Consider the following 13,174-nt stretch of genomic DNA (forward strand, 5'->3'; position numbering starts at 1 on the left):
GATTAATTTGTTTTTTGTTTTGGGTGAGAGAGACTTACACCTCATTTTTGGAAGATGACACATCATTCATCAATGATCTATTTTTCTTCAAAATACTTATTATTATTTGATGTGACCATTGTTTTTTCAATTATTCAACTTGTGAACTTTATAAAACATGACTATATTAGTAAATTTGACATTATTTCTAACCATCTTAACAAATTTGTAGACCTATAAAAATTAAATATTAAATCAGATGTGGAAAATGATAATGTTACATTATAAAATGTGGATATTTGTATTTAATTATATGCCTAAAAAGATTCATTGGACATGGGTGAATATAATAAAATAATGTAAAGGAAATCCCTTATTTAGTACTCAATTATGGTTTGGGGGTTTCAAAGAAATAATCAATAAATGATCCAACAGAGCGATTTGACATTTAGAAAGCAAGAGGAAACTTCAAAGTCGTGGAAATCAAATTTTTATCTCTAACTTAGAGTCAAAAATAAACATTCAAATTCTTATCCATGGTGTGATTGAACGTCACCAACATATCACGTTTGACATGTAGATGATTTGTATTTGTTTTTTATTCATGTCAATTATTATTTAAAAAGAAATAACTTACTGTAATAAAATTTTAATTTTAACCTCTCAATTATTTAAAATCTCACATTTAAGATTTAGGGGTTACTGGGTGGGTCTGAGTTGCCACCTATTTTTCAATAATCAAATAAGTTCAAAAGCAGTGGGGTGGATTGAGTGTGAGTTTAGTACACAAAATAATTCATTTTCTACACAAACAATTCAATCAACCCCACTGATTAATTACAAATTCAATAAATTTAATACTCTCATTAATTAATCCTGTTTTATATTCCTTCTTTATACATTAAGAAAATAAAAATCCATTTTACTATTATTAATCTGAAGTCTCAACAGATACACAGATTTCCCACTGAATGTAGAAAAGTGGTTTGGTTTGGATCATTGCATGATTCTTCTCCTATTCTCTTTCTCAATAATTAGAATTTAATTGCTGACATGTCATCTTAACAATGGGCTGAATTCAATCCCATCCAATCATCATATCTTTCTTAAAATATTCAAAAACCATACCCAATGAGCTAAGTCGTTGTCCTTTCCATGTGCTCCACCAACCCAACCAGTTTCTGTTCATCGTTTTCTTTCATTTCTCTGCAAAACTTACTCAAAAAGCAGAAAGATTATACGAAACAAATGAAGTTCGAGATTGCTTCTTTTGAAGAACAAAGGGGTATGAAAGTCTTCCAATGTAGTAAATGGGAAATAATGACTGTTGGAAAGCCTAAGTAATCAGAAAATTGAGTACAAAACTCTCAATCTAAACATGTATTTGAAATGGAATTATCAATGTCAATTGGGGTTGGTGAAATGACGCAAAAAATGTCACAATGCCGGTTGTGATTGGATATTCCACATTATAAGACTAAAAACCATAGAATAAACAAATACCTTCAATCTCATTTCAATATAGACACATCAAATAATTATGACGATACAAATTCATGAACACCTAGATTATCAACCAACAACTACGCTTATTAAACTAATGACAATGATAAAATTGAATTAATCACAACATATCCATGTTTTTTATTTCTGTAATTAATCATAAACCAGAGGCTTTGGAAGTGTTCATCACGTTACCGTCCGGATTATAGGAGCTTACACCACCACCAACACCACCGACACTAGGTCTCCCATGATCAACCGCCACCGGAGCCATGGTCTGATACGGTGGCGCGGTGGTAAAGTAAACTTGTCGGCCGGTGTTATGATCATATGCAACCTGAGTGTAGCCGGCCTCGTTTACGGTAATTTTGGGCTGCATCATTTGAATCCCCTCTGAAGTGTAAACCCCAACATTTGGTTGTGCCACCGAACTATGAACCTGGGCTTCACGGTATGTTGGCATTCCGTAATAAGGCTGGTGCCCAACTGGTCCGTTGATGGGTCTAAGCGTTTGAGCTTGAAATAAACCCCCGGCAGTCGGAATTAGATATATTGACTGGTCGGTGGCCGGAGCATTGGCTGAAGCAGCTACTGTATAACCACTGGAGATCATCTGCCTGTCGGGGAAGTATGCCGTGGGGACTGCTAATGGTACAGGCAGAGGAACTGCCGCCGGTGGTGGAGCGATTTTCTCTGCAATTTTTGGTGGGTGAGAATCGCTTGCAGAAGTTTTTGAGTTAGTCTCATCGCTGCTTCTCTCATTCGTCACTTGCAACCTCTGCAAATCCAGAATCTGCTTTTGAAACTCCGACGGAGAAACAACAGGTTCTCCGACTAAATGACGATCTTCAGATCCACAATCAGACCCCGCGGAAACGTCCTTCACCACCGTGTTCGAGGCGGGTAAATCCGTCAAGTTAGAACCAGAAACAGGAGTGGGATGGTAACCTTTATCAAATCCAAACAAGAAATCAGGATTCGAGGCAGATCCAGGAGGATCAACAGGAGAGGAGGAAGAATCTTCCAGAGGCTGAATCCGCACAGAATTCAACGCATCGACGAACCATTGCCTGTCCGACTTGGGGTCCTGGGAGGCAAGAATCTTGGGAACAACAGGTGAGTTTAAAGGGAAGAGAAAAAGCCGTAACCTCGCAGGCTTCGAGACACGATACAACCGGTCATACTCCAACATCATATGCTCAAGATCCTCATCGTTGGTAACAGAAATCAAAGCATCGAGATCTTCACCAGGGAGTTGGTACTTAAAACAAACAGTAACATCGCAGAGAGAAGATAACCTGGAAGAAAGAGCAGAGAAAGTGATAGTACGATCGACGGCGAGAATCTTGGTGTCGCCACCGGTGTAAGTGAGTTGATTGTCGTGAGCTCTGGGTTGTATCTTACCGCCATAGCTACACATGAATTTGACTTTGTAGTTGTGATGGGTGGGGTTGAGATTGGTAGAGGGGTCGTCCCAAGAAGGATTTTCGCATGAACGAGGAGAGGAGTCGCGAGAATCCGGATAGGAGGAGTAGGAATAGTTATCCATTAGAGAAAATAAAATGAAAAGATATTGAATAGAGAAACCGAGGAAAAGAAGAAGAAAAAGGAGAATGAGGTTTTAGTGTTTAGTAGGCATTGATGATAATGAGAGATTATTCTTTCACGGGGAGGGGGGGAAGGAAAAGCTGAAACAGAAACAGAAACAGGAAATGTATGGTTACGGCGGAGAAAGGAGGAGGATGGAGGAAGAAGATGAAGGGGGGGGGGTGGATGTGTGGGACCAAGAGTTGCGGCTGTGTGTGGGCCCATAAGGAGATGAGTTATAACAGCTGTGGGACCCCAATTGGTTTAGTGTTAAAAGAAAAAAAAAAAAAAAAGCAGTTTTGACAGCCAGGTTTTTGCGTATTTCTGCTTTTGCTAACAACAAAAAATTAAAACGTGAATAGATACTTCAATTACCGCAATGCCCTCCATCGAATATTTAACTTTGCTGTCATTCATATAAACTAAATTAATAAACAATAAATTTGATTTAATATGGGAAATTAGTGTTTAAAGTTTATAAAGATTATAGGGGAAAACAAGCAAATTGGTCAAATATCGTTTTCGTGAGAAGATCTGCACTTTTTTCATTTTTTCTTTTTGTAAAAATATGAGTATAAGATTTTATGTTTTATATATAGTTATGGAAGATACACGATTTATTACCAAAATTATTGAAATAAAAACAACCAACCATATTACATTTTGGTTTATACATTTACTTCCAATCTTCATTTACCTATTTTTATTTTGTTTGCTTTACTTTCATTTATTTGACCAATCAAAACTTTCCTATATGTATATCTCAAATAGAATTGAACAAAAAAAAAATATATTTTTTCGTATTTGTTTACTCGCCTATTATTGTTGAATTAAACAAACGTTGAAGTTTATTTGCATAGATGGCAAAAAAGCACAAAATAGTAGTTGTTACTAATATTTATATAGTATAAGAATAAAATAACTACATAGATAGCACAACAAATAGTAAAATACCATATCATCACTAGTAACGTCTATCAACAATTGATATTTGCTAATAATTTTTCACACATTTCTTTTTTATTTTTTCACCTTGAAAGCTATCAATAATGGCTACAATTGGTGAATATCGTTGATAGCTGTTATTGGTTGTAATATCGGCCATAACAACATAAGGATATCACTCATGTAATCTATAAGTAATATCCACAATGGGATACTATATAAATAATATCAAGGTAATACTACTATAAGGTGATATTGTGGTTGTTTATTTCTTAGTATGAATGAACAAAGAAAAAGACTAGATTAGCATGATATCGATAATAACTTTGAATCACTAATAATATATAATCCATGTGATAGCTTCTATTACTAATAATATAAATTAAATTAATATATTTGTAAGTTTTGTTGAAATAAATTATTTATTCCAAGTCATGCTATCAATATTTATATCATTTAGAAAGTTAAAGTTCAAATTATCAATGATAAGTAAAAAAAAAAAAAACATATTGAAATATTATAAATGACGTTACTCATACGAATTATCACCGATAAAAAATGATATAATTAGTGGTAAAAGTATTACTAATACCACGGAGAGGAAGGAAATAAAAGGCAAAATTGACAATTTAAAAAAATTACCACACGATTATGAACGGTAAAAATGGTAATTTTTTAAATATCGTTCTCTTGTATTATTGAATATATTGATTTTTTACATTTTTCGGAAAGTAGAAGAAGAGAAAAAAAAAAACTTTTGCGTTGGGCTATTTCTCACTAAGAAAAGTTCAAGATAAGTATTGGGCTTGGGCTTGGATCTAAAATTGGGTCAAGTTTTTTCAGCCATATTATACATATTGGGCTTGATACTCTAGGCCCATTTAAGTGTGAAAACTAAGAAAGTGTTTTTGTTTTTTCTCGCGGGGGGACTGACAAACTGCTACACGGAAATTTATTTTCAATAATTTTAACATAAGCTTTAGATTAATGTTTTCCCATTTAAATTAGTGTCACTAACACTAATAATAACAAAGAAATGTCATATAATTATGCTAAAATTCTCTCCACGACAATGAGCTAAAAATTACCAATTTGAACAAAACTCAACCAATCAATTAATAGAAGTAAAAATTCCATATATCCAAATAATAAAACGAGTCGAGAATTGTTCAACCTTAACTTAATTCAATACGTCAAAACTCGATGAAATTTTAATAATTATATTGATAATAATAACAAAAAGAAATGGAAAGAAACTTCCAAAATCTAAGATAGCAAAGTCAATAATGGGGGTAACACAGCACATGGCCTTGAAGCATTATATTATTTTGTAGCAAACCAAAACCATGAGTGTTCTAAAAGCATGGATTTTCATTTTATCCACAATTTGAACTTTGATTAATTTCACACACTATGGTTTTGGAATTTTTTGGTGCATTTTTTAAATATCAAAGTCAAAAACACCAACCTCCTTTTTTTAGGGTTTTTTTTTAATTAATTAAAAAAAATTTCTGTCTGTCTATGAATACATACAAAACCATAGCATTTTTGTTTAAGTTGCATTCAATACCACATTAAACTAAATAAGAAAAAGCCAAAAAGGATGTTTAGTGAAATAAGAGTATATTTACATATCTATAGTGGATTTTTGGATGTTATCATAATGAAAATGTGCTGGAATGATGATAAGATGTATGTTTAAAGAATTTTTAATACATAAATATTTTTTTTTCCATGAGTGCAAGTTTTAATTTACATTACATTACATTAATTGAATTAGTCTCGTCTTAGTTTTAATATTCAAATTTTAAACTAATTAAGCTCATAATTTTCTTTTCCATGTATTCATATTAATTCAAACTCTTAATAAATATTCTCTTTGTTTTCATCATTCCAAAATATTTAATTTTTTCCCAATTCCTAAAAAGTCAAACGTGGAAAGGTTAAAGAGATAGTTTATAATTAAATTATTTTCCATCTAAGGAAGTAATATTTATATGATTCTAATAATATCAATAAAGTCAAGTAATAATCAAGAAATGGTTGTACTGAAGACAGCAAAATCTTTTTTAAAAAATTCTAATTATTTTGCCCTCAAACTATAAAGAGTAGAACATGTACAATTGGTAGTGGCCCACTGATCGAGATTAATGAACGATTTATGAAGTGTATTATATAACTTTAATGACATTAATAATTGCCTTACTTAGCCAGGCAAATTACTTCCCTAATATGCTACAAATTAGCATCAATAATACAACCCAAAAACAAAAACCCATTTCCGTTTACTTTAAACCCTTTTTCATTAGTCGAAACCGATTGGATCTCTACTTGTTGTCAATTAAACTATGCTTATGTAAGCAATAGTATTCTAAAGTCATCAAAGATAGAAGGATGATAATTAGTATTATATATTCAGAAGAAAATTTGCATTATATCACAAAAATGTTTAGAAAAAAACCGTTTATCACACCTCTTTTCGTATATTGCAAATCTATTTTAGTAAGGTAAGTGATATAAAGTCTATTGATTATAATTTTAAATAATATGCATGTTTATATTATTATATTATTTTCCATTTGTAAAAGTTGGAGAATATCTATAATTAAGACAATATCTCAATCACATTTGAACTTTTTCTTTCAGTACAAACCATCATTAAATTAATTAAACATAGATAGAGAATAAAGCAGATGTGTGGTATTGAGTGACACGTGTTTTGTTTTACATATTTATTTAAGCCTCAAAGCATAGTATAAAGTTTATAACATTAAATTGATATAAATTGTGACGATCCCTAGAATCAAGTTCACGGGGCAAGACATGTTCTTATTGGAAATAGGTCCACTTCTTGGTTCACAACTTGACATCACCACACACACATATATATATTACTTTAATGTTTATTTGTAATAGATGCCTATCATTGCAAAAAGAAACATCAATTTTCAGATTCAAAATTAAGAGAAATAGTATATTTTAGCAATAGTTTAGTCATGATTTGATTTGTATATATATATAAAATTCATGTTTAGATTCAATTTGTAATACCAAACTATTTAGTTATTGTAGCTTTTATCCTAACCCTTCTGTCATGATTTATGATCGCATTATTTTCATCTCCTCTTTAACTTCTCATGCATTGTTAACACCCATCATGATTTACATTATAACATAATAAACAACCACTAAGCAAATTGTCAAAACAAATCCATGAATACAAACAAATCTCTAAAATCAACACATTCGTGTACGTTAGGTCTAATGTGAACATGATTAAATTGTCATGGTGGGACATATATATTATCATCATTAATTAAATGGTTTTTTTGTATAGTTCGAGTGAAGAAAGTGTGTATATATGTGTGTAGGACAAATAGAGGTGCATAGATGATACGGTGACAAGGACAATACATGAGAGATGAAACATGGTGGGGTTTGTGGTTGTGGGGGCACAAATATTCACATACACAAAAACCTACATACAACGTCTCAAAAAGTGTTCAAGAAAAATTATCGATTAAACATTATTATTATGGTCTCCACGTCTTGAATTTATTCAATTTCAATTTTTAAACACAAAGTTTGATTATAATAACTATAATTCAAATATATGTCCAATAAATATATAACTTAAAAGAACTTGTAAAAACTTTGAATATTATTATTCCATAGAATCCATGAGATACATGAAACTAAACTCATAATTTAATGAATAATATAACCCTTTGTACATGTTAGCTAGGATAGTACTAGAAAAGATTATTATAATGAATATGTGTATTTACCCTATCTGAAGGTCAAATAAAAAGGACCAACCTAAGGGGAAGTCGACCCTCATGCTTTCCATGAAAAGCTCTACTTTCAAACTGTACCTATGCATTATTGCATTGGGTTGCATTTTGTTTTGGAATTTGGAACCTCTCTTTCTTACAATTTTGATCTCATTTCAATATATATATATATGTATATATTCCCAAATCAAAACAAGGCACTACCCGACGAATTTCTTGCTTCTAGGGACCCCTTCATGATATGTCTCTTGCTAAGCTATAGAGAGAGAAAATAGTGGTTTTGAAGGCTTATAGAATTGTAGTTTACCCTCTCTCAACATTATATAATAATATTGTGGGCTGCCCTTAAAAAACCACTTTTGGGAGACACACACTTTTGAGTTAGGGGAGAGAGGGGGGTTGTTGCTGTTGCTGTTGTTGTTTCTGTGCATGGAATGGATTGGGGATTTTGGAATGAGCTCTCGTGATATACACTCTCATATCTCTCCTTAATTTGTCTCTTTACTTAAATGCCCCCTTTTTCTTTCATACTAATTATCTCAAATAACTTCAATTGGATGCCTTACCTTCGGTAATTAATTAACCTTTTCTCTAATGGGGATTTTCTTTTTCTTTCATACTTCCTCAAAACAAAAGCTTTTTAAATCTTTTCTTACCCTTACTAAGTTTTTTTTTGGATTATTTTTTTCTCTCTTCTCTTCTACTTATAGCTTTCTTTCTTTCTTTTCGTTTTTGTTCTCATTTTTACTTATTTGTTTCGTTCTTCTTTACTTTCTAGGTTTTGTCCTCTCCCTTTTTTTCATCTAGAAAAAATTATATTTGTTGTATTTGATTGATGTGTATTACCAAATTAAAGGGGAGAAGAGAAGATTTTGTTTACTGATGATATACGTTGTTGCCACTGTGGTCAAAAGTTAATTACATGAAACATAAGGTAGTGTAGTCGATCCAATGTCAAAGATTAAAATACAGTGTCTTCGGTGTTAGAGAGAATTAAGTACTGTTGTGAGCGGCTAAAAAAACTTTTGTCAATAAGCTCGATGGCATATATTAGATACGTACAAAACAACAAGAACAGTAACTTATCCAGTACATAATGAATTTTTTTAAAAAAATAAACTTAGTAACTTGACAAGTCGAAAAATAAAAATCCTTCGATTGATCCGTTTAAAGAATATAATAGTAAAAAAATAAATGATTTTTCATTTTTATATCAAATTAATTAGCTTAATATATACTGATTAATCAAAACATAGATGAACCATGGAAGACATTGATTAATAGAATACTCTTGAAAAAGACGTTAGACGACAACCGACAATGTTGATTATGTTTGGAGTTATTGTTTTTAGTAATTTGCTATAAACACTTCAATAATGTGTTAATCATGTAATAAAATTGATTGATTATTTAGGATGATCTCAATTATTATGTAAAGGAAAGAATTAACAAAAGTAGGATATAGATGATTTGTGTTAGATTTAGGGTGTAAATTATAAATTATTGTGGACTATAGATAGGGTCATCTCTTGTCTCCCCTTCCCCTCTTCACATGTGACCTCTCATATGATCATCTCTAACCCAATATCTAATAACTTTAATTACACACAATAGTAAAATTTAAACCATTTTTTATTTTTAGTTTTACTAATTTCATTTTCTTTAATTCAAAATGCCCATTTATAAATTTTAATAAATATCAATTTAGTTTGAAAAATATATTACAATTTAATTTAAAATCATAAACCGAATTAAGGGACAAATTTTGTTCATAAATTATAAGGAATACGTTGTTACCTTATATTTGAGTTTGGCTTGAATATTCTTTTATATATTAGTTTATTTTTTTGGATTACTTTTCCTTCTTACAATAAATTATTGAACTTTTTTTTTTTTAATTAGAAAGCGATTACAATGACTATTGATAGTGTAACCTTTCAACATTCAATGTAGTTGACATAAATCTAAAATGTCCATTAAAAAGAAAAACTAACTTGAAAAAATAAAATAATAAACGTGGGTTGTTTTTTATAAAAATTTAATTCAATTATTCTAGTTGTATGCACATGTTTTGTTGTACTTGAAAAAAGTACTTTTTCTTTTACTCATTTGGTGAGAAGTATATATCAAAACACATTTTATGTATTCAAATAACCTCCTTAAGATAATTAATTAATAAAAAAGGCATTATATGGTAATTAAGGATGGCATAAATATAGTACTTTAATTAATTGATCATAATAGCCTTTAGCCAATAAATTAAAGTAGCCATGAGTAGAGAGGTGTTACCCTCTAGTCTTGGTAAGTTTAATTTTAATTTAATTAGAATTGGCATAGATTATTTTTGGTTCCAAACTTTGATATAAAAAGTTGAGATCCAAAGAGAAAAATAAGAATGAGATGAATTAGCTAATGTTATAGCATGTGAATATTAGATTCCTCTCTAGGGTTCTGTCTATGGTACTTTGATGCCATAACCATATGTCTTATTCTTAAAAGATAGATAGCTAATAGCTAATAGTAGAGTCCCTTTTACTCCAACTAAGTACTTCAATATATATATATATATATATATAACTCCATTATCAGAAGAAATTATTGATAGGTAGCTTCAAAATTTTAGGTTTTTGTACTCATTTTATTTTGGTTAGGTAAACAAGTGATATTGTTTTAAAATTCGCAATTTGATATTTAAAATAAGCCATTAAACATACGTACAAGTTAGCTTTTTTTTTTTTTTTTTAAATTTTAAATTAATTAGTGTTTGTTAATTTTTATATTTCATAGAAAATTGGGGTGTAATTATTTTTATTCTGAGTGGATTAATTTTTTTTAAAAAAAAACCTTATTTATTTAAACTCTTTCACAAAAACTTTTTTTTTTTTTTTTCAGAATCTCCATAATGCATTTTAGACGAATAATTTTAGATTTCACCTTGAAAAAGAAAAATTGGAATAATGTTTAAAGAGTGTAGTTTCAAATATAGAAAAATGAACGAAAATATTTATAAAAATTTTAAATCATAATAAACTATTATAGTTATGGAAGATAGAACTTTTTAATGTTTGATAGATAGTATGGGGTTCCAGTGTGAGTCTTATTAGTTTTTTCAATATGCGACTCTTAACATCTCAAACGTTTAACGGTTTTATTATTTAAAATAATTCATCATCGCGTTTAAATGATTTTCGAAATTGTGTTAAAATGTATTAGAGAAATAATAATAATTAAAAAAAAGAGAGACTTTTTTCCCTTTTACTTGACTTACATGATGATCTTGTTCTTCTCCTTTTTTTAAAAAAAATCAACCATTGTGTAATCAGTAGAAAAATGTGTATCCAAAAAGAAAAGTTCTTTTTTCTTTGGTTTTTCACTTTTCACCCATTGTAGGGTAAAAATGTCAATGTCTTGGCTTTAAGAGATTCTTTAACCCTTTTCATCCCATCCCTTTGTTCAACTCTTCCAAAACTCCCTCTTTTTTTGTTTACTTTGGAATGCTCAAACTGTACGGACCAGCACCCCCCTCTTTTTTCCTTTTAAACAACAACAATTATATATCAACCCTTTTTTTCCTTTTTCTTGTTTTCCTCTTTTGGTAAGAAATTTTTTTTTTGCATAGCCGCCCTAACCCACCGACTGCCCGGCGATGAAAATTCCGGGGAGACACTGCAGATGTAATAGTGGCACACTACATTCATGAACAACAGACTTGACTTGATCGACAAGATGATCGATGTTGGCTTGATCGAATGTTATCTTCTCCTTCTTCCTCTGTCAAGTTGTGTATCATAGTTTGTGTTAAAAGAAGAAGACTATGTCTTGTAATTTAAACATGATATGCAAACACTTAATTTTGACTCATATATCATTTTGTAGTACAAAAGAAAAATAAGTAGTAATAATATTATATGTTTGTTTGCTTATCATTATACTGTAAACTTAAGTTGTTTTAGAATTCGAATATTTATAACATTGTCATTTTAAGTTATAAATTTTGAATTTTGTTGGAAGTTTTAAAAGATATTTGAAAGTTTAAACTTAAATGTTTTAATTTAACTGAGATAAAATTCTAAATGATTGAGTTAATAATACATATATGTAAACTTTCTACCATTTTTTAGTTTTTTAATTTTATTGATTTAGTTAAATATAAAATTAAGAAAAATGGTAAAAAAAATAATAATTTTGACAAAATATTTACAACATATATCAAAATTTCAAATTCTATCAATAATAAACACTCACATGCTTCTATCGGTGGTAATATAGACAGTAATAGAATCCAAAATTTTGCTATAATATATAAATATTTTAATTTATTTTACTATATTTACAAACGTCGCTAAAATTAAATTTAGTGTTTAATAAGAAAAACATTAAATTATTAATTAAATCCAATTAGTAAATTTAAAGAGTTGGGTTAGATTTTTTCTTCTTCCTAAATAAAACTTTATACATATTTTAACCTATGTATTAAAATCAAATTCCATGCAATAACTCGTTGTGATTCCTATAATTATATATTTAGTTGTTTGTGTTATTTTGGTGTTTAATTGTGATTCCTTTACTTTTTTGTTGTCTCGTGAAAACAACAAAATTAGCATTAAATGATACCAATAATAATAATAATTTGGGGAAGAAATATTGGGCTAAAAACGAGTGGGTTTTTTTTCTTTTCTTCTTTTTATTTTTAAGTACGGTTAAAAAACAAGTTAATGATTACAAAAGGTACAATAATTAAAGTTTAGGGTAAACAAAATTGCATTGTTTTTTGTTTGCATCTTAGGCCTTAATAAATAATATTATTTTTCCTATTTTTAGTACATTATGCCCATGTGGAGTAAGAATATAGAAAGAACAACAAACAACCCACCATAATCAAACTAGATCCATCTAAATTAATAATTTCAACAAATTAGCATCTAATTATATAGTTTAATTCTTGGGGGGGGGGGGGAAAACTATACAAATAAGACAAAATATCTAAACACACAAAGGACAAAATCTTCAATTACCTGGTGTTCTCCACTTTGCTCTTTGGGTATTAATTTAATTTCGTAATTAATTAGCTACCTTTTTTTTTTTTAATGGATTCGTATTTTAGTATTTAAAAAGTATTAATTTTGCCTTTTTATTTTATTGTATTTATTGCTTTGTTTAGTAAATTTAATTTGAGAGTTAGGTTAAAATGCATTCATTTTCAAAATCAAACACTATAAAGAATAGGAAAGGGAATAGATGGTAGAAAACCGAAAGAGAACTAGAAGAAAGTTATAATATATAAGTTTAAAGATAATAGCAAGGTTGTTTCTCAAAATTAATTAAAAATGCAATAGAGGAACGTATAAAAAAATAATAATTGAGGT

At 29.6% G+C, this 13,174-nt stretch overlaps 1 protein-coding gene across 1 annotated transcript; it reads right to left on the minus strand.

The window, feature by feature from the left end:
• Window positions 1-1,320: 1,320 nt before the first annotated feature.
• On the minus strand, window positions 1,321-3,231 carry LOC101221872. The gene has a single exon (XM_004148361.3). The coding sequence runs from the start codon at window positions 3,029-3,031 to the stop codon at window positions 1,640-1,642; it is 1,392 nt and encodes a 463-aa protein (XP_004148409.1). The 5' UTR covers window positions 3,032-3,231; the 3' UTR covers window positions 1,321-1,639.
• Between the last annotated feature and the right edge of the window lie 9,943 nt (window positions 3,232-13,174).

The sequence above is a fragment of the Cucumis sativus genome, chromosome 2 (assembly GCF_000004075.3).
Source record: "Cucumis sativus cultivar 9930 chromosome 2, Cucumber_9930_V3, whole genome shotgun sequence".
NCBI classification, from domain to species: domain Eukaryota; kingdom Viridiplantae; phylum Streptophyta; class Magnoliopsida; order Cucurbitales; family Cucurbitaceae; genus Cucumis; species Cucumis sativus.